Source organism: Atractosteus spatula, chromosome 13 (genome assembly GCF_055471065.1).
Source record: "Atractosteus spatula isolate fAtrSpa1 chromosome 13, fAtrSpa1.hap1, whole genome shotgun sequence".
Classification (NCBI taxonomy): domain Eukaryota; kingdom Metazoa; phylum Chordata; class Actinopteri; order Semionotiformes; family Lepisosteidae; genus Atractosteus; species Atractosteus spatula.
Window position 1 is genome coordinate 7,664,732 of NC_142718.1, and position 22,525 is coordinate 7,687,256.

The 22,525-nt window shown below is 40.4% G+C and overlaps 1 protein-coding gene across 1 annotated transcript; it reads right to left on the bottom strand.

The window, feature by feature from the left end:
• Positions 1-321: 321 nt before the first annotated feature.
• casp10 (caspase 10, apoptosis-related cysteine peptidase) lies at positions 322-17,407 on the bottom strand. Its single transcript, XM_088930191.1, has 15 exons — positions 17,303-17,407; positions 16,344-16,518; positions 15,072-15,459; positions 13,587-13,893; positions 12,687-12,792; positions 11,728-11,863; positions 10,978-11,069; positions 10,260-10,296; positions 8,000-8,100; positions 6,894-6,921; positions 5,316-5,408; positions 4,474-4,547; positions 3,759-3,900; positions 2,583-3,078; positions 322-1,680 (listed from the first exon to the last, which is right to left on the bottom strand). Exons 4-15 carry the CDS (start codon positions 13,877-13,879, stop codon positions 1,509-1,511), a joined length of 1,770 nt encoding a protein of 589 aa, XP_088786317.1. The 5' UTR covers positions 13,880-13,893; positions 15,072-15,459; positions 16,344-16,518; positions 17,303-17,407; the 3' UTR covers positions 322-1,508.
• Positions 17,408-22,525: the final 5,118 nt, after the last annotated feature.

Sequence of the window (22,525 nt, forward strand, 5' to 3'; positions counted from 1 at the left end):
AATGTATTAACATGCCCTTTTAAACATTTCTCTTTTAGTGTCCTAGAAAGAACTGGCAGTGAACAAACCATAGGGAATATGCGCAACCGGTAACATTCTGCGTCCTGTGTTTTCAATAAGATTGACCCATTTTCACCTAGATCATAGAGGTTAATTATCAGCCGATGAGTACAATATCTAAATGGCTTTCATTGCTTAGCTTTAAATAGCTTTCATATGATTTGTGCTTTGTTGAAGCTTTTATTGGATAAAATGTCTAAGGAATTAATTTCAGCAAACAAAAACATCAGTAGACAAAAGTAAAGCATACCAACAGCTGTGAAGCTTTGCAATCATTGCTTTTATTCTTTGGATTAGGTACAGTATTGCAAAAAGTCAGTTTTATTAAAACTTGAGATGTACAGGAATGTAAGTGATGGTTAATGGAAAGAGAAAATATAAAATTGGTTACATTTTAAAAACAAACTGGTTTGATCTTTACTTTTCCATGTCAGCTGTTCAAAATCAAAAATTGTAATACAAACTGTGATATTTAAAACATATTACAGTGCTTACAAAGATATGATAGGTTGATGTTCCTTCAGGAAGCCTGCCTCTGTTAGCCCTTAAAGAGCAAGCATAAGAAAAATGCGAATTTTCAGAACAGGCTAACAGGCATGATCAGTTGTGAAGACTTGATACAAAAAAATGTACATTCACACTGACTATAAATTCATCTGTTTTCTAAACCACTTCATACACTCAGAACTTTTAGACTTGATTAGATCAAACAAAAAGTACTCAAGGGTGGGGGGTACAAATGAACACAGAAAGACCTTGTTTTTTGTTCATGTGCAACTGTGTCTGTGAGCAGACATTCTCATTGCTCAATTGCAGTGCCTCCAGATACACATCAAAAGTTAACCGACCATGCTGTGGCTCCGTATTGCGAATTTCAACAAGAGTACCACCTGATTCTGATATCGCTGTACAGATGGGTGAACAACTGCATTCTCCTTAAGCAAAGAGGACGACAAAAAAACAGAATGGTTTCATGATTCAATATTGTGCTCCATTCTGACGGAATATTTATCGGTAATCAGAAATATAAGTTAATTTCACCCATCTAATATTTTCTCTCTTTGGTGTCAATTTATCTGTCATCAATCCACTATTAATATTCTATTAATCGGTATGGTCCACTGTATATTATCCATACACGCTGCCCTCTGGCCTATCAGTTTGCTTCCCCTCTGATGTAATTGCATAAGAGACGGATGATACATCCGATGCATGGCAAAGTAGATCAGCTCCAGATACCTCACCAGCTCTTTTATCTATGCATCAGTGTGTTTTCTTTTCGTCAGCGGCTAATCCGGAACTCTTTCCAACTTCCACAACAAATTAATGGAACATTAGAAGTAGCCTAGAGCTATGCCCCATACTACAGTATATAACGCACTGTGCGGGGGGATACTCTGCTGAATTGATCTTTGCACATTTTTTCAGTTACTGTAGATTAGTGTGGTTTACTGTTTTTGTAGCTTCTGAAGTGGAGCTGGAGCTTGACGGTGTGGAAATATCAGTTTCTTCCTCAGGGAGTAGGCTGGCTGTGGAATTTGCTTCTTGATCCCATATTTGTCTGATTTCTTACTGACATCCATGTTCACCTTTGTCAGTATTGACAGCAGGTCCTCCCCTCTACAGAAAAAGAAAAACAGGATTTGTTGTCGTGGGATTGCTTAAATTAAAAGTACAACTGCAAGCTGAATTCATCTAGCCGTTTTTTTAAACTATTTCTAACAATTGAGGGTTGCAGAGAACCTAGCCTTACGAACAATGGGCACGAGGCAGGATAACCCTGGATGGGACGCCAGTCTATTGCAGGGCTGACAAACAGACACACTCACTTTTTAGGCAATTGTCCTAAAAGTCATCGTGTCACCTCCAAGCTCTGGGTTTTTTCCCACAGTCCAAAGACATGCTAGTAGGTTAATTGGCTTCTGTGAAAATTGGCTCTGGTGTGAGAGTGTCTGTGTGTGTCTGTGCCTGTGTACCCTACGATGGACTGGTGTCCTGTCCAGGGTGTACCCTTCCTTAGAGTCATTGTTTGCCGGGATTGCTTGTCTCACAGCGACCTTGAATTGGATGAAGCGCTTAGAAAATGGATAGATAGCTACGTATCTTGAATTACAAAGTCCGAATCATCTGCAACCGCCCTCTAGTGCAGTCCCCGTGTACCTTCTTTTCCGACTTTTTTACCCTGCCTGGCAGCTGATAACTCACGGGAAAACTAATGCCCGCTGGCGGGGTGAGGAGCCACACATCAACCAGACGGATCTTGGCAGCACTGAGAGAGATCTGCAGCTTTATTTCAAAGTTTTGAAAATCAGGACAAGCCAGAAAGTCAAGAAAGAAAAAGGTGCAGCACAGCATTCATCTTCAGATCATATCCCAGGCTTGGCCTAGGCATTGGTTGTGGGTGTGTGATTCAATTTAGAATTCCCTCCTGATATACATACTGTACCTGTACGTAGTCATCTGGAAAAGATTTCATGCAGTACATGCATTTGCTATTTCGCCACTTATGAATAACGTCTTACCTTGGAACCAACAGCTGAAGATTCTCGCACAGGGACTGGATGTACCACGTGCCCTGTAACTTGTCGCGATAAGAGGCGTAGTCTTCCACTGTGGCCATTCCAATGAGAAAATCTGAGTCATCGGGAATACAGTTTTTCGGCACATAGGCATCAGTGGAGATGTCTGGGTCGTAACTATCGGCTTCGATCGGTGCTGCCAGTTGCTCTGCGGTGCCCTGACAAGCCTGAATGAAAAATAACTTGGGTTTGCCCCTCAGAGAGGGGCACATAACACCAGAAAATCTCCTGGTCATTTCTTTAATTAGGATTTTACGCCCATCAACTCCATACACAACTCCCTTCAGTCCATGGCTCAGAATACAGCACACAAAGCAGTCCATGGCCCCATGGTTTCTTTGCTGGTATCGCTGGAGGGTTTCTACTATCTTCTGTTGACTGCAGTCATCTATACGCTCTGTCACGAACCCCAGCCACTCAAAGACTTCTGTAAGTCTCTCTGAAATAGAAGAGATTAAAAGATCTGGTCCGCCACAGGTGCTTTTTACAATTCACTAAACAAACTAAAAGTATCAAGCGTGCCAAAAAAAACACTTTTTTGATTTTTGTCAAACTGACTTAATAAAAATATCATTACTTACACCACAGTTACAGTATACCCAGCACGGACATCAATAAGGGTATTTATGAGGGTATGTCACTGTTCTTTTATAAATTTAAGAGGTTAAGAGAGGTCCTTAATAGTGTCCTGAAAGTAAGGTACTACACTTCATATGTTCAAATTTTACTGCTCCATATCTTCCTCTAGTTCAGCTCACGTTAGGAACTAGGGGTTGTGTTCTCAATACTAGCGAGTGCCATATGCAACATACCGCAGTAAGTAAAATTAAAAGGCATAAGATTTAAAATCCCCTGAAAAGACCAACAGGATTTCAGCATAACACGTCTGTAAGGGGAAAAAATCTCTACATTCCGTACTCAATGTGGTGTCAGCTACAGTAACCATCAGTGGTTAAGTGAAGAAAGGATTTCTAGTCCATACCTAACCTAGGCATTACAGAAAACATCTGTATATCAATCAGGTAACAACTTCACTATGAGTGTAGAGAACTAGAACTAGTACAGTGAATATGAGTAAAAGAATACTTCGGCCTAACGAAGATAAAATAAAACACTTACGGGCATCTACCATGGTTCCCTTTCTGTCAAGAAAAGGTTTCTGGTCATGGCCTGTGGCATTTCGGGACTCTGCGAAGCTGTAGTTGTTTATAATCAGGCAGTATCCTCTCTTTTCTCCATTCATCTCATATACCTCCAAGTGCTTTGTGAGTACAACAGAACAGAATCACAACAATCTCGATGTTAGTCACCATAGACGCAATGTTAACTTGGGCAATTCAAAACATACTGTGTGTTACTTGACCTTGTAAGTGTTGTTCTTAGTTTCATCATTCCTTTTGAAAAATAACAACCTGAAATGTGTTGCCAGCTTGTGTCACTTTTAACACAGAAGAACCCTGTCGTATTTAGGCAATGTTTGTAACCTGAAGTTAAAGCAGCTAAACTCATTTTTGATATTCTATTAACAAGTTTAGATGTGTTGAGCCAAATACTTTTCAAGCAAGAAAATGAGTACGGCCTGTATCTGGAAGAACAGGAGCACTTGATATTCTTAAAATATCTCTGTGTGTGCATTTAACTGCTGCCACTAAAGTTGAATTCAATACTCCTAAAAGTATTAGCGGCGGATCTATTCTAACTAGGCGATCAAGTGCAACCTAACGGTGTTACATTTTTATATAGGTTTTTGGGAGTTCAAATGTTAGGAAAATATGTATCCAAACACAAAACACTGATTATGAAAACAGAAAAGAGACAAGCAGGGAAAACTCACCACTGTGTCCCCTGGGACTGATTCCACATTCGTGTTCACGCTCGAAGAAGCAAATGATGGCCGAGGATTTGAGACTAATTGAGACACCAGAAAAACAAGGTATAAAAATCATTTAAAAATCTTTTATTTTTATACAGCGCCTTTAAAAGTGCCTTTTCAAAGCGCTTTGAAGAACAACAAAAAATACACATTGAGAGGAGATACAGTACTTGATGGAGGTATGAAATACAGCAGGAAAGCCAAGGGGCAGATAGAACCAGTTAAATAAAAGGGTTTGAGTCTAGATTTGAAATAACGTCAGGAAAAGTGACTCTCTGTTATCCTCTTAGAATAGAGTTCCAGAGCTTTGGGGCATAGCTCTGTCACCCATAGAGTATAGACACGCTTAAGGGATAGACAGTAGACCAGGATTAGATGAGTGAAGGTCAGACAGGTACTAGGGTGCCAAGCCATGCAGAGTCTTATAGGTGAGCATGAGGATTTTAAAGTCGACACGAAACCTGACAGGAAGCCAGTGCAAGGACTCCAGGATTGGAGTACTGCAATCACTTGCGCTAGACCTGGTCAGGATTCTGGCATTGCACACTGCTGACACTGGCTCAATCACTACCGTTTCCACCTTCAGAAATATGCTTTACTGGGTTGGAGGACTACTGACTTTTTATCCTTGGTATTCCATTTCAGCAAAGCTGACCAGAACATGTTACTGGAGTCAACTCTTAACACAAGCCTTTAAGTTAATGTTGGCTTACACCTCTACTGTCATCCGAAGGTTAAGCTGTCAAAACGAGTCTGACAGTCAGGAAAAAAATGACACTGTACAAAGTAATACAAAGTTATACCTGATGCGTAAGCCAAGCTGATGCCACTGTCTCCTGAGCTACTTAGCCGATGCATTCGGGATGAAAGATCTTCAGCATGAGCATCTGTTGACTCTGTAATACACGTAGTAGAGTCAGTGGAGGCCTGTGCTATTTCCCGTCACATCTGTGCTCTGTGTTAGCATGCTTGCACTAGCGTCTTAAAAGAGAAAACCTGCCTTCGGCTGCAAAGGTTAGTTATGTCTTCCTTCAAGACAAAAAAGAGGTAAGCATTATTCTCTCCTCCAGACACAGAATAGTTTCATATTGTTTTTTAAAAACTGGGGCATATCATATGCAAGTACAGGTCAAGAGCAAAAACTTTCAGATATACTGATGGAAAAAAAGAAACGCAACATTTTCTGGAATGAGAATACTATAGTTATAGCTTATGTACTTTCACCAAAAGTTGTCAATTTGTTGACAACTGACCAGCAATGTACAGTAGCTTGTGCAGTGAGGCACTGCAACTCGCCAATCACACAGAAGCTCGTTAGGTGCACTTTTACCCAACGAGGTCCAGGTGGAACAATGCCTGATCAGGTCACCTTTAAAAAGGCCTTAATTCAAAGTTTAGGCCACTGCAAGAAAAAGGCCACACTTAGTCAGTTTTCTGTGCATTCCATAATGCCTCCAATGTCACCAGAAGCAAGGGAGAGGGCCATTGGCATGCTGCAGGCAGGCATGTCATGTGCCAGCGTTGCCAGACACTATGGAGTGAGATGCTCCACTGTGTCCCGACTGCAGAGAAGGTTTCAGCAGACCGGCAGGACATATGACCGTCCGAGATCCGGTCGCCCTCGAGTGACCACACCAGAGCAGAACCGACACATCAGACTGGTCCATCTGAGAGATCATTTCAGACCTGTACTGCTACTGAAACTGCCGGCAGACACAACGCCCACATCAGTGACAGGACAGTGAGGCTCCATGCTGCTGGCCTTAGAGCAAGGCGACCTGTCAGAGGCCCTCTGCTCACACCTCCTAGACGTCACACCCGACTGGCTTGGGCCAGACAGAGGCTGCGATGGACTCGTCAGCAGTGGCATCAGGTCCTCTTCACGGACGAGTCACTCTTCAGCCTGTTCCACGCAGACGGGAGGGCCAGAGTGTGGAGGAGGAGGTGTTGCGTTTCTGTTTTCCATCAGTACAGTATATATAAATAATAGCACCCTATTACAGTATCAACTCTATAAACATTTTTAACAATGCTTATCACATAGGGCTGTGATCAACACACTTTTTTACAGATAGTCTCTAATTGTTCACTGATGTATTTCAGTTAACAACTTTTAAATCAAACAGTCACATGCTTTAGCCTTTGTTGACCATATTTAATTTAAGTCAGATACATGAAGATTAAATTAACGAACTGCCAAATGTTGTAAAGAAAATCAATGAAGAAACACTTACATTTTGTGTTTTTAGGGTTTTAAGAGATACGTGTGAGTTTTAAAATATGGTTACAGGAGGAGATACAATAAATCATTCAGCTGCTCAACAGACCAAACGGTAGATATCTCCTGTTACTGTTCTCTGACACTGTCAGTTTTTACATACCAAGTGATCCAGTGAGGCTTGGGACAGACTGTAAGAATAAAGGGAAATTAAATTAGAATGCTTTAATTAATACAGTAAGAGGGCAGATTTCAAAAGTTGCCAGCTTGATAGATATTGGATAGAGTTCCATAATGTGGGGAGCAGAAAGGCCTCTCGTGTGCGATATAAAAATCTGCAAGATTTTAATAGCATTTTACATCTTCCCATTCGTCCAACCATTTTCTAACTGCTTCATCCAGTCTAGGGTAGTGGCAGGGTACACCCTGGACTGGATGCCAGTCCATCAGAGGGCAGATAGACAGACGCAAGCATGCAAACAGTCACACCAGGGCCAATTTTCCCAGAAGTCAATTCCCAGGAAACTGGAGCACCCAGAGAAAACCTACAGCAACATACAAACTCCACACAGATAGCACCCCTGGACTATGGACACCCACATGGACTCCCAGCAGCCATATCAACCTGCAACTCACAGCTGGCAGCCTACTGAAGCTCAGCAGGTGTGAGCCTGGTCAGTACCTGGATAGGAGACCTCCTGGGAAAAACTAAGGTTGCTGCTGGAAGTTGTTAGGTGTTAGTGGGGCCAGCAGGGGAGCGCTCACCCTGCGTCTATATGGGTCCAAATGCCCCTGTGTAGTGATGGGGACACTATACTGTAAAAAGGCGCCGTCCTTCGGATGAGATGTAAAACTGAGGTCCTGACTCTCTGTGGTCATTAAAAATCCCAGGGCATTTCTTGAAAAGAGTAGGGGTGTAACCCCTGCGTCCTGGCCAAATTTCCCATTGGCCCTTACCAATCATGGCCAATAATACCCATCTATGAACTGGCTTCAGCACTCTGTTCTCCTCCCCACTGATAGCTGGTGTGTGGTGAGTGTACTGGTGCACTATGGCTGCCGTCTTATATAAAGTCCCCTTTACCTGTATAGCACTTTGAGTGGAGTGTCCAGAAAAGCGCTATATAAGTTTAAGCAATTATTATTACTAGAAGACTTGTAGCACTGCAAGGCAGCAAAGCTAACCACTGTGCCACCCAACCACCCCTCTCACACCTTCACCTTATTTTAAATAAAGAATACTTTAAATGGAGTTAAATCACATCTTACATTGAGGCCACGGAAGTCCAGCGAAGACAGTTGCTCTGCCTGGTTATGACTTCCTGTCTCTTCACTGGGAATTTTGTAATTTGTCAGCTCATATCCTAATTCTAAAAACAAAACGCAAAGTATTAACTGAAGAAATCTCTCCATTAATTGAGCCACGGAGACATTTATTTCATTGTCAAAGTAAATAAACCATTTCAGTTGTGTTGTATAAAGAGACTATTTACTAATAAACAGCACCAATGAACTGGAAACACCTAATGTGAAGATAGTGCTAATTTTCACATTTCGTGGTACAGTATAAGCATTCTGTATAATTCTCAGTTGATGTTTTGCTTTAGATCTGTATTCCTGATGCTAAACTCAAGTGTACAATTAGAATATTCTGACATGACATCTCAAAGTCCAATTACAGCACATGACATCACATCTCTTACACGTATCGTGTATTATATAATATCAGTAATGTGCCTCCCGTCTTTATGAGTTGTGATTTTTACAGTTAGCTTTCAATGTCTTTTTAAGAGCAAAGTCAGTGATCTACAGTACGTAGAAATAGATTCATATACAGCAAATTCGATAATACAGGCAAAAGGAAGGAAAGAAATTGCAAATACAGTGTCTTGTAAAGGATTCAGCCCTTTCAAGAGATGTCCCAGTTTGCTAATAACAATTTTGTGTGTGTGTGAATATTTTAAATCCAAACAGTTTTGTCAGCATAAACTGAAAAGTAAAATTACGGATGTTTATTAGCACCACCGAGGAAAAAAATATATCTCGTTTATATAATAAAAGTATCTGGATTATACGAGAAAAGTATCTCGTTTATATGAGAAAATTATTCCGTTTAAACACAATTTGTGAACAATGTTGCCTACTATATTAATACTGAATATTACATTGTACCGTGTATTTATAATATTGTCGTACTGTAGCATTGACTTTAACAACAGCAGAATCTCCTCCGTTTTGGAAAATAAAAATAAAAATCTAAATGAGCATGTGTTCTGCCTTTTGTATACCTTGTATACAAGTACAACACGGGGTCAGTAAGCATTCCCAGGTTATACGCGCATCGTTTTCGACGTTTCTCTGACGAGTAGAAATGGTATTGGCTTTCCAAAGGTATCGTCTTTTTGATGTGAAGCTGTCATCATTGTAAAACGTATTCCGTTCAATGTTTAGAGTCGGCAAAAACCACCGTACCGTATATGCTTGTGCAGTTTCACTTCTACAAAAGACAGTACACGTGAAGTACAGTACAACACGGTGTCAGTGAGCAGTACCGGGTTAAACGCGTGTGTTTGTCGCCGTTTCTCCGACAAGGAGCAATGACACGGCGTTTCCAAACGTACTGTATGCTATTCTTGTGAAACTGCAGAAACGTCTACTGTACATGTTTTTTTTTTTTGCCGACTCTTTAAACATTGAATGGAATACATTTACGATGACTTGACACTCAGATATAATACCTACTGATGGCTTACTGTTACTGTTATTCAGTTGTCAAGTCCTCAAAAGCTTTTAGACTACAGTATGCTGACATCAAATGCATTTGACTTTGGAATTACGCAGCAAAATGCAGGAAAAGTGTATTTCGAAGGGGGAAGAAACAGTATTTGTGTGTCCGGTTGCATAGACGTGAATGTACAGAGATAGGGTAATGCCAAACAAAAAGAAGAACTACAGGACGACACACAACCCGTTATACAGTTTGTATGTTGTTGGCTTGCCGTTTACTGTTACAAACAATAACAATTGGTATAAGTCTTGCTATCAAGCCATCCTGGATACATTCCGTTCAGTTTTTAAAGAGTAGGCAAAAACCTACAGTATGTACAGGACATGTTTCTGCAGCTTTACTGACACGGTGTTGTACTTTACTGTATGTATAGAGAAGACAGAACACGTGCTCCTTTAGATATTTTTTTTCCAGAAAATATGAGTGTGACGATGTTCTACTGTTGTTAAAGTCAATGCTACTTTGCACAGGACAATATTATTGCATATACACAGTACAATGCAATTTACAGTATGAATATACAGTAGTAGGCAACATTGTTCACAAATTAACTATTGTGTATAATACTTTTCTCGTATAAACGAGATACTATCTCATATAAACGAGTTTTTTTTTCCGTAGCGCTAATAAACTTCCCTAATTGAAAGTGTAAGGAGAAACATTTTATCCCTAACAAATATACTTCTACCAAACAAATGCTCCTCCACAGGCAAAAATAAAATAAAAATAATTATATCAAACCCAGTGAAGCTGGTCTTGAACGTCCTGATACACCTGCCTGTGGAGATATAAATTCAAACAAAATTAAATTATGAATTCAAAATCAAATAAAATATAATGGCATATCCACTATGAGAAATCGCAAAGGAAGTGAACAGATGGAGAAGGGTTAATATTTCTGGAACTAAAAATAAAGTAGTATGCACAGTTCTGTCTTTCCAAACCATTGGAATTACAGGTTCCATTCCAATGCATGTGCCTTTGCAAATAATTTTCAAATAAGTTTCTGCCTCACCTCTCAGGTGAGCTATAGGGTTGTCTCTTTCATTCTGCATGTGCCCTCTCTTCCTTAAGTGATGTAATTGTTTGAGTATCATGGAAGATTTAAAAACAAATATTTAAATATTGAAATATTTTAAGGCTGAGTGTGAAAATGTCAGCCTTTGCAGTTCAGCAGACGCACAGTTTGACACATTAGAAAGAGTTTCGCGTGACTCATGGTGCTGTTTCTGAAGGGAATTTGATGTGGCATATTATCAAAGTATTCCAGCACAAATAGCTCTCATTCATCTCTGAGATGGAAACTTCTTTGATGTAAACAAAGCATATCACTGGCTGAAATACATATTAAGGGGTATAAACTAAATAATAAAGGAAAAGGTGGGTTATATGAATGTCTACCATATTACAGAACAAGACATAAATACACTACATTCAGCGGATGGATGCAGTACTCTACCTGTTGAGTACATGAACGGATTTCCATAGACCGCTGCCTTAAAACCACTTTCTGAGATCCTGTGGAGTTTCCAGTTTCCTCTCTAGAAAGCTCTGAATTCAGGAATACAGTACAGAATATTAAAAGCAATAGTTACCACCAAAATACTCAATTCTTTGCATTAATAAAGAGGTGATCATCTCAAATGCAATGAATCATTTTCCAGACCGTTACATTACAACAGAGCATAACACTACATAACACTACTACTACTATACACTACTAAATGTAACACAAATTAGAAGCAAATTATTTTCACAGGACGATATTGATAAACCTATACATCACAATGAACTGCATTCTCACATTCCTCTCTGTATTCACAGGTATCTATGCATGTATTCATCGTCTAAAAAACAAATCAGTTGTACAGTTCTTTCTTGCTGTTTCTGATTATGGTCAGAAATTGCTTACATCTCTATGTGTTCAAGCAAATGCTATATAGTATGTGAATACAATTTATTATTGTTGTTATCGAGCGATCTGTGTTAATTTTAATCTTCTGCTAGTTACTGTATATGGCTGTTTAATTGTTTAATTTAAGCAATAAAACAATACAGAAACAAGCAGATCTTAATTCCAAGCTGGAAAGTAAAAAGAAGGACAAACCATAATGTTTCAGATGTGCAGCCTTCATCAGGTATGGGCATATATTTTGTCTATGATTCGCAATAAATCTCTAGAAGCATTTTCCATAAAAAGGGGACTCACCAATTTCAGTTTTATACTTGGCTATTTTTCTAATTAAATTTGGGGAGATGATTTGTATAACTTGCTCAAGCGTCTCAAGATTGTTCTTGTCCAAGTGATCTTGTTTTTCCATTTCCAGGAAAAGCTTAAGTATACTCTAAACAGGTAAAAAAACAACAACAGAACAATTCATTTACATAAGTAATGGCGATGGTTTGAAAATATAATCATATACGTGCGTCAATTTGATCAGCACATTGGAGTAATAAAGAACACAACTGTTTTCTGAGTCACATAATATTATAAACCTAACAACTTGAACCTTGCTTTGTTCCTGACTTTGGAATTGGCCTATGTTTCCTGACTGTTAGCCATTGTGTGTCTCAGTATTGGCCTTCCAGGTGGATACATCTGTTCTGACCAAACTATCCTATTCTTCTCCCCACATGTCCGGATGGTACCCGAGCTGGGCACCATCTGAGTTGGATGCTGCATCACTGCCTTGGATCCAAGAGGGACACTGCGAATACAGTGGAGGATTTGGAGGTTTTGCTGGTCTACAGATAAGTGCACACAGAAGGACATGATGGAACTCCACATTTAGTACTTTTTTAGAATTGTATAATGTTAGCATGCCCAGAGGGGTTGGGCAGCCAGTTGAACTTGGTCCCTCTCCTCCATTGTCTTCTGGCTTTTTCTCTTTCTGTGTTGTAATGTCATGTACTGTCACACTGCTTTGTTAAGTGCCTTGGGGAAACCATGTTGTGAAAGGTGCTATATAAAAACAAATTGGATTGAATGGTTTGCTACACCTGCCTGCTTTTCTGTGTCTTCCTGCACTTTAGTTCTCCACAGACCACTGCTTACTCCTATGAACAATGGCTATTACAGCAAGGAATTATTAATAATTAACACCATCCTCAGACAACCTGTACAGAGTTCAATTTCACATCTTTCTGTGATAGAAGGTTTGAACTTGCCGTGTCATCCTCCAGCTTACACCGCGGAAGGGTGTTTTGAAGCAAAAACTTCACACTTTTCAAATCAGCTGAGGTAATATTCTCTGAAAGATCATACAGCAGTTGCCTGCGAGAAAACAGACCAACCACAATTCAATTGAGATGTCTGAGAAATACACACAAGTCCTCATAAAATGATCTCTGTATTTCGTTATTTCTCCCTATTGAAATTCTGTTAACGCAAGCTAAAACTCGATATTCACATGTGCTCTCATTTCTGTTAGAATGTGGATTGTATTGTGGTATGTATGCAGAAGCAATTAAAAAAAATATTTTTATTTAAACAATAAATACTAGGCCTGAATTCATTCACTAACACAGCAGAAAATACATATTTTTTCAATCACAAGCATATACAGTACATGTATACAGTACTTACATAACCAGGCTGCGTTTATCATGCACAGTAAAATTGTTGTAGACTTTGGGCTCCCATGAGCTTTGGTATTTTATTCTTGTACTGTATGTGCAACTAAAAACAAATTCAATGCTACAAAAGTTGTTGAACAAAGTTGTTGAAAGTTGTCGAACAAAGTTGTCCAACAGTCCCAAGCAGCTCAGTTAGGTTTGAAGGGTCAAGTCAATGGAAATCAACTCTATCTTTAATTTACTCCACTCCTTAACACACCTTTGTACAGTATATGTTAACCAGGCCAAATTCCATTTCCTAACGGTTCTTATTCAACAGTTAGCGCATCCTGTAGTATAAACATAATGTCAATGTTAATTACTGGGAGTCAATAGCAGCTGCTGTCCTTACATGAATTGCATTTCTTCCCCTATACAAAAATTGTTCTACAAAAAGCAGAAGCTCTCTGATCAGGACTTTAAGAATCGGCACAATATGTACACGCATCTCACCTGTAATTTGAAATTTTCCCTTTCCTTGGCAAAAGATCCTGAACCTCATTTTTAGTCAACTTCAGTTTTTTCAGCAGGGAGAAATTCCGGGTGCGGAACAATAACTCTGGTACGATGAAAACGTCTTCCGAATCTAAGAGGCCCTGTTGTTCTAGGTGAGTGAAGAGATCGCTGGCGGATGTGATTGTGCTGAGGTCTTTTTCCAGCAGGTCTTTGCACAGGAACACCATGGTCTCTGCCTCCTCCCTGCTGAGGCCCTGATCTATTTTAAGCAGCATTTTTTGGAAGTCCATTATGTTGATGGAGACTACAATTAGAAAAAAAAGAAAGAAAACCAGCTAAACTTTCATAGGAAACTATAGTGTCGAAGCTACCGCACAAACATCTGCTTATGATGTCATTGGAATCACAGAAACAAGGATGAAATCCTGAAATATGGACATGTGATGTGATGAATACGGTCTTAATGGACATAAAGTGTTCCGACATTCAGGAAAAATGGATGAAGGCCAATTACAGCACTTTTCATTAGCAACCAGGTAGGGGAATTTAACCTACATGAACAGCTTGTCTCAGAAATGATATACTATAATGATCAAACACATAAAAGTATTAAAATTCCATAGTATTACAGATCACAACCCATGTCAGATATCAGTTATAATTCAATTTTAAATAAAAGGAAACAGAACATATGTGCAAAGGAAGAAGTACATTTGATGGTATATTTTAATGTTCCTCATATAGATTAGGAAAAAATAGGAATATCAGTAGCAGAAACTGAATTTGTGCACAAGACTAATGACTGCTTTCTTGCTGTTTACTGTTTGTCTGCACTTGTACTAGAAAACAAATGTCTGCATTGATCCAATCTTTCCAAACTATCATGCCAGAATGAAGAAAACAAAGATGAGAGACTAGCTAAGGAAATGTGATAATAAGGTGTTTGGAATTAAGTACAGACCATTAAGGATGGAACGGATATCAACAGGATGTCAAGCCCGCCCCTGCTGGAGCACCATAAAATGAGCTAGTGTTACCACGGCAACTAGTGGAGTCTCAACTCACCTGTCAGCTCTTTGCTTTGGTTGCAAGATCAGACAGGAAGCCTGTTCCACCTGTGCACAAGTTACCACCACTTCTGTCTCAGGTGAATCAGGCTACTTAAGTCCTGACTGTGTATTACATGGGGCTCTGTCCCCCAACTGAAGCCTTGCTCTGATCCCTAGTTTTGTTCTTGAGTTCTCTGCCTGTGCTACTTACTCTATACAGTATCTCCATGTCCTGGACCACAACTGGGACCCCCAAAGGAGCAGGGACCACAGTACATTAGCACATTAGCTAATAAAGGCTGTGAACGAGGAGCCCAGAGCCGACTTGTTCTGACACCGCAGGCTAAGAGGGGCAGCAGCGGGGCAGGGCTCTTGCGGAACAACATTGCTCTGGGATGGAAAATGGGGGGGAGGAGGCCAAAGAAGGACTCACCTGCTGGAAGTGGACTGGCGCAGTTGAGACGTGCAGTTGGGGGGCAGGTGGGCTTGGGGAGACAGAGGACAAGGGGGGCTGAGTGAGGCGGCCAGCCAGAGTGTACACGTTTCGCTGCAGGAGAAATGGATGAGAAGGATGGGAAGTCGGGGAAGGAGAGGGGGAGCAGATTAGACTCGGAGCTCTGGGGGGAATAGCCGAGTTCTGGGAGATATTTTTCTGCCGGATCGGGCTAGAATTCCATGGCTTGGTGATGAGCCAGCAGAAGTCCTGAAACGGAGTTTCCCGTGAGCAGATGGAAGAGGAAGGGAGTCTTCTCCAGGTGGCAACACTTCAATACTGGAGTCCCTCAGTGATCCCCAACCAACCGGACAGAGCCTGAGCACCTCTGCAAAGACAAAATGGGCAATAATACTGCGCAAAGTGGGAGAAGATCTACAGTATCTTAAGAGAGACTCACAGCTGTAATTTCTGCCGAAGGTACTACCGTCAAAAACTGAATTAGGGAGGTTGGGGTGGGTGTTTCTGAATAATATAAGTAAACATTTTGGTTTTTAGTTTTCATCACATACATCATATCATATACATTATACAGTATATAGAAGCACGCTCATGAGAATGGGCCAGAAAACCAAAGAAGGATTTACTGACATAAAGTTCATTGTGGAAAAACACAGTCATGATTATGACTGCTTTATTAATAAAAAGACATCATATCTCCTCGCTTTTTAATATAGTATTTATGTGTTATTTTTGGTGTTGGATTTCTTTAAGGACTACAGTCAAAATAACAGAACAAACCATTCCGCACAACAAACACGCAGTGCAAGTAAGTAAGCCAGTTCTCGCTACCTCTACTTCTCAGTTCACAATGAAGCGGAAAATTAAACCTACACTGGTACTGTGCGAACTGCAATTACACAGAACTAGAAATTATTTAAGTAACGTATTAAGGCTTCAATCCCCGCCATTAATCTCCCAAACTGCACCAAAAATTATTTGCACTTGTTCTTTCCAGTTTCTTAATTCAGATTTTACAATGTATTCGTCATTATATTTGTGTTACAACGCAGAACACGTAACTGCGTTGAATATACAGCGCAAGTTTCCTGCTCTCCTAACCTAAAGTGCCTTAGCTTAAAGTTAGTTATTGACCGTACACGGAGGTTCATCAACAAATTGAAAAAAATAAATAAATGATGAACATTTAAAAGATGCAGCTATCTGGGGTCTGGGGTAGTGACATACACCCAGTGGTGAAGGGTAACTCACCAGTTCACATGCATTTGTTCCAGCAGGGGCCTGTCTTCTCGTCTCGGTGTGTTTCTTCCGGTAATACTGATGTCTGATGCGGCTTCAGATCCTAAAATGTGTTGGTCACAGTCCGCTGACTTTCTGCGCTGTGTGTCATGGATGTCGAGTGTCTGTTCCTTTAGTTCCTCCTTTACTTTAGAAACAAATGAGATACGAAAGTTAGAAATGTTACAAATGTGAATCTGAAGACTGCTGTTCCGTTGAAATGTGCCGAAACTGCAAACAAGATATACAAATACTAACAATTGCACATTTCTACGTATTTTTGTTACTTTATTTACAGATAAACATTTCCTATCCTGTTTTTATTGTACAGTAGGTCTCAAATAACTCTTGCTCTTCGGCTTTCACTAAAAAACAATTTGTCTCGGCTGGGGTACAATTCTAGTCTTCTCCACAAAGAAAAAAACACTTTAATACACTATACGCTATGCAGTCGTGCAAATTTATCATAGAAAATGGTCAATTCCAATATTGTAATTTACCCTTATCGATCCGAATACAAATGAAATTTCGAATGCAGCAGAGTTAAAGATGTGCTTGAAGTTTGAAAATCAAAACTTTTACCACACCTTTTGCAGAAAGAACAGACGCGAACTGGCCAACAACACTGTTACTGTCATCCCTGTGAAATGTTACTGTAGTAGCTCACCAGATCCGCTTTCGCTTTCAATTTAAAAAAAGTTTAACATAGTATCACGTCGCTTAAAAGTGTATTAATCGGCATTATATTCTGCCGTATCACTACCTTTTAAACAATTACTTGTCATTTATGAACGTATGTTGTCTCCCAGCTGGAATAAATCACGCGGTGTGAGTACCAAATTACTGTACCTCTGTAAAGTAAGAAAGTAAAAAAAACCCGAGACGTATATTCTCACTTACGTTTTTATGAAACTAAATAAAAATAAATGTACCTTCAGGTTTTCAAACAATGTGCAACTTTAAAAAATTGCATATCGGTTTATCTTTATTTAAATTGGTAAAAGCACAAAGTGTCCACCTTTTCTTCCTTCACCGGCAAAGTGTGGCTCAGAGATAGATACAGCACATGATAGGGTGACTAGTGCCACACTATGAACAGCTTCATCATTTCCGGGACAATTATGCCCATATTAAGGAAAACAATACGAATTTACGGCAAATGTGTAACTAACTACTACTGAAAAAGTTGTCTGCAGAATGTGGTTCTTGTCGTTTTCTTGGCGTTGCGTAACCATCAACACTTGTTTCAAAATGCCAGTAAAACATTGTGTAGCAGGTTTGCAGTCAATGCATAGAAACGTGGGTTTTAATAGCATTTTATTTATAGAACAATAGTTATAGTTACATACAGTATATGTATATACTACCTACAGTACATAAATATGCTATAATGCCTGTATTTACCTAAAGATTACCAGTTGACGCAGGTCAATGCTTTGATACGAACACTACAGCGTATATTGCATGTACTGTATACCAAATTACTGAGCATTTCATATTTGGTTCCTTATAGCCCTGCTGATTACTTCCGTTCTCTTTAAATTTACACTATTTGAACGTTCAGCATCCTCAGGGTACATCCATACAAAGGTATAGAACAATCCTATCAAGTATCATCCCTGCCTGTGATTTTGGAAATCAGAAATTCACGCCCAGGCCAAAATATTAGGAACCCCATCGAATAGGGTTTTTTTTTTGTTAAGGTTTTCAAATATGTTGAGCCCAATCCCGTCCTGTGCTTCTAGCAGGACTGCATTCAGCTGAGGATATGATGTGAGTAAAGGCATTTGGGATCGAACTGCCTGTTCATTCAGTTTTATCTACCTCCTCCACCCAATTTCCTCGACCTCTAAAGTACAACACCCGCTTGGCTGACGTGCAAAAGACATCATGCAGTCTGCTTCATCTTGTGAAGTCTGTTTCATGTTTTTATAAACTAACCATGGGTGCCTGAGAATTAGTTATATTTTCATGCACCACTGCATGTTACAGGAGCGGCATGGTGATTAGTAGCGGTGCTTCACAACACCACAGGCCTGGGTAAGTTCCAGATCTGGGGTGCTGGCTGTGGGGAGTGTGTATGTTCGTGTATGTCCCCCCAGAAATAAACACGGAGAATCACAAAATAGAAATCTTTACATTTATATATACACACCCACACCTAAAAGGGTATATATAAATGTAAAAACATCTCGTTAAGGTTAAAAAAAGGCAACAGTTACAGTACATAACAATAATTACTTTTGACCAGGTGCATTACTTCACACGTCATTTTTTTCCCCTTACAATATATTATAGGTTTTTGAGACTCTGTTCTATGCCCTCTGTTTTCCAAACGGATTTTCGACTTCCTCCTTCCCTTCTCTCCACGGATCGCTGGGAGACAGAGGAGAAACGAACGGATCCGAGATCCGAGATCGTAGTCAGGTTAATTTCCGAGTCCGATCCCGAAAGCCCAGGAACTAAGCTCTTCTCGGGGAAACCCAATACTGAGCGCTAGGACCCTAAAGAACAGTGCTTAAGTAGCCTGGCTCTGGAAGGTGTGGTAGAGCGTGGGAGTGGTGATTGGTAAATTAGTTGCGCCGTCTTGAACTGACCCGGGTGGAGGAGGGTCACTGATCGCGGAGCCTCGCTGTCGTGACAAAAATGCCCACGGGGGTCAGCCGATTGTCCTGAGGCGCGACGAGATCGTCCAGTTTTCGGGATGCTGACATCTCAAAGGGGAACACGGCCGATTGGAAGACATCTTAAAAAGCTTTTAACTGTCCCGTTAATTGCAGGACACGTGTCGGGATTCCCGATTTTCACCCCCGGTGTCCTGGGTTAGACTCCTGGTATGGGAACGCATGTCTCCAAAACCATACTGGTAGGTTAATTGGCTTCTGGGAACATTGGCCCTAACTGTGTGTCTGTGTGTGCCCTGTGATAGACTGGTGTATCAGTATCAGATAGGCGCTGGCTCCCCTGTGACTCTGAATTTGAAGAAGTGTTTAGAAAAGTGTTCAGAAGGAGTGTACTGTATGTCACAGTAGTGACAATTTGCCGGAACTACTGTATAGCCGACTTCGCCACTTAGCAATTTCACAGCTGCTGCGGTACCTACTCCCCACACAGGCTGTCAGAGCTCTAGACCCAACAGTGCACCCACACCCACAGTGCAGCACAAGACAGGTACGGTAGATACAAAACTGGAAATTTGACTCTGCCATCAGATTTCAGACAGTAAGCCCAGACCTCTTAAGCAGCCAGATAGTCCAGTCTCCCCAGTCACTTAAAATAGCCATGCTGGACTTGGAATCTTACAGAGGGCCCAGCTTTGCTTCAGTGAAGAGGAAGTAGCTGGCAAAATATACAGTATATGTTTATTTTGCGGTTGAAAAAAAAAGATAAAAAAACAGGTGTGGGAAAAATATTTTTAAATGTGTGCATGTTTTTTTTTTTTGACCTCATCCCAATAGTATCATTCTTAATCAAGGATCAGTGTGCACAAATATGCCCAATAAAAACAGATCTTTTTCCAATATGTTCAAAGACCTCCTAGAAAGGATTGTAACTTCTAGTAGCAGTTCTTGGTTTTAGCAGCAGCACGATTGATCAAACTAGCCACTAATAACTAGAAGACCTGTAGAATTTTTTAAGCAGATCTTGAAACAAAAACAGTTTTTCTCAAAACAGCCGAAACAGCTGCATAAGTTCAATATCTCATTTTAACTAACAATGCTATTATCGTCTACTATCACTAATCAATCTCTGCGTGTTGAGATATTTCCAAACTTCTGTTTAAAACAATAAAAGTATATTTCAATAGTTATGGGTCAGCTTTCCTTTATATTTTCATATCATTCCCCATTTCACCTCTCCAGACATTAATTCCTTTGACAGGGGTTCCAGGACTCCAGAAACACATCAGAAGCTATACCCATCTTTAAATCAGGTTCACACGTTCCTCCTGTGGTCAGCAATTGACTGATTTCTTTTCAAAACCTCTCGGTTCATTTACAGATTTCAGGTCTTCACACTTCATCTCCCAGAATTCCATTTGTTTGGACTGGAAGTCATCTCCCACAATCCCATTGGTTTGGGCATTCTCATCTGCCCTGCCCATTCTCACATGTTCTCTTTACCCAGCCCTTAACGTCATGTTCCTGCTCCTCCCCTCTTTCTCCCACACACCTGAAGACCCCTTCACAGCTCTGTGCCTTTTCTTCTTGATACTTTTCAGGGTGGGCCTCCATTTTGTTAAAACTCTTGAAGTACCGTATAAGGTCGGCAGAAACATTTCCTGCACCTTCTTGAATTTAAACAAGACGTCCGCTTCCAAACTGTTTGTAGTTTCACATTTTGTACATTAAGCGCAAGACTGCAGATGATGTTTTTTAGCCAAACGTGTCTCTTAAGTAGCAACACAGTAAGGAAGCAGTGAAATCTGATTGCACATCCTTTCATTGTCAATTCTCTCTTACTCCAGCGTAGGGTCATGGTGTGCCAGAGACTAACTCAGAGAGGCAGGATACACCCTGGGCTGGATGCCAGTCCATTGCATGTCACACATGAGGGACACCTCAGAGACACCAACTAAGCTAGATACGGATCTTTGGACTGTAGGCGTAAAATGAGAGCAGCCAGAAAAAACTAATTGTCCACAGATAGAACAAGCCAACATCACATCAGGTCAAAAATTGTACCCAGAACCCAAGAGATATGAAGATGCATCACCATGCCAAAGAATCAAGCAAGCTACAAATACTGTTGTGGAAAAGTCATTTTTGCATTCTTAGGCTCTTTTCAAACAAGGATTTTCTTTTTATATGTAGATAGAAACACAATTCTATGGCAGTTTGCCAAAAATGTCAGCCATTTTGTCTTGACAGCAGACCCTGACAGATCTGTTTTTTATAGTGAAAAAGTAGCCTTTTAGTTTGATGAGTGTGTAGAGAGGAACTAATGATGTTTGTTGCAGACACGGCAGGGAACACATTGTTGGGAAGGCTAGAGACAATCAAAGGACTGCACTTTTTTGTTGTTTTTGTTGTTGTTGTTGTTGCTAGGGTGGGAAGGGATGCACCAGGATACCCGGCGGAGCTGATCCAGGAAAGCTGAAGTTTCCTGTTGAAGTTTTGTTTTGGTACACCAAGGTTTAGAGATGGGCCTGTAAGAAGCCTATGACACTGTTTGTGTGTGTCCCTTGTGGACACCTTTTCTTTTCATGTGCCAGTCTGTGGGTGCGCTAGTGGCTCTGAGGGATCCATAACCATACAGCATTGGCTGCTTATGTTTAGTTCGTCTTAAGTTAGGTTTTGATGCTTGTGTTCAAGGTGAACTAAAAAACAAGCTTGGTGTCTTAATACCCAAACTACAGTACATGGTTTTAAGAACAGCTAACCTTTAAATAGTAAAAGTATAACAGTAAAAATCAACACTATTTTTTTAAGTGCCAGAATCATATAGTGCCGAATTTTTAATTCATTCTGAAAGGTATTTGGTTCAATTACAAAATGTAAGACAATCTGAAAAAAAAACCCCATCTGTAATCCACAATGTCTTATCAGAAGCAGAAAAATGTCAGTTTTGTGTATGCCTTAGTTTTTGTTTCCAATTGTCAGCATCATATTACACCTCAGGGGAAGAAAACATTTTGATTTCGTCCGTGTATCGGATGTCACAAAAAGAAAACATCGAGGTGCAGCCGGGCGCGTACAATTTCAAACAAATTGGAAAGAGGTGACTTCAGCACTTTTGCTTCTGTTTATGTAAAATAGTTTCTGTTTGGCACCGTTTGGCTTACTTCCTCTTATCCACAGAATACAGTGGCTGCGGCAAAACTCCCAGTTTGTGGGACTGTTTTGAGAAAAACAGCACTTAACAGCACTTCTCTCTAGCTCTTATTTACAAAATTTGGCTATGCACATCCCCACTCCTGAATCACACTAATTTATTTAGTCAGGACCTGTGAGCTTCCAGCAACTCTTAAACTGTATTACCCACCATTCATCCATTTTCTAACCATTCTATCCAATACGGGGTCACGGTGTGGGAGGCAGCCAGAGCCTATCCCAGCAAGCAACAGGCGCAAGACAGGGACAGGATGCCAGTCCATCGCAGGGTATAGACAGCAGACACTCACACCAGGGCCACTTTTCCCAGAAGCTAATTAA

What these genes read in the sequence shown, in the direction of transcription:
- casp10 (XM_088930191.1), bottom strand. Translation starts at nt 13,879, where the DNA reads ATGGACTTCCAAAAAATGCTGCTTAAAATAGATCAGGGCCTCAGCAGG. An exon ending in CAGTCCCAGGGGACACAGTG is followed by an intron (nt 3,901 to 4,473) that starts GTGAGTTTTCCC and finishes GTACTCACAAAG; the next exon opens with CACTTGGAGGTATATGAGAT. An exon ending in GGGAACCATGGTAGATGCCC is followed by an intron (nt 3,079 to 3,758) that starts GTAAGTGTTTTA and finishes CTTCTATTTCAG; the next exon opens with AGAGACTTACAGAAGTCTTT.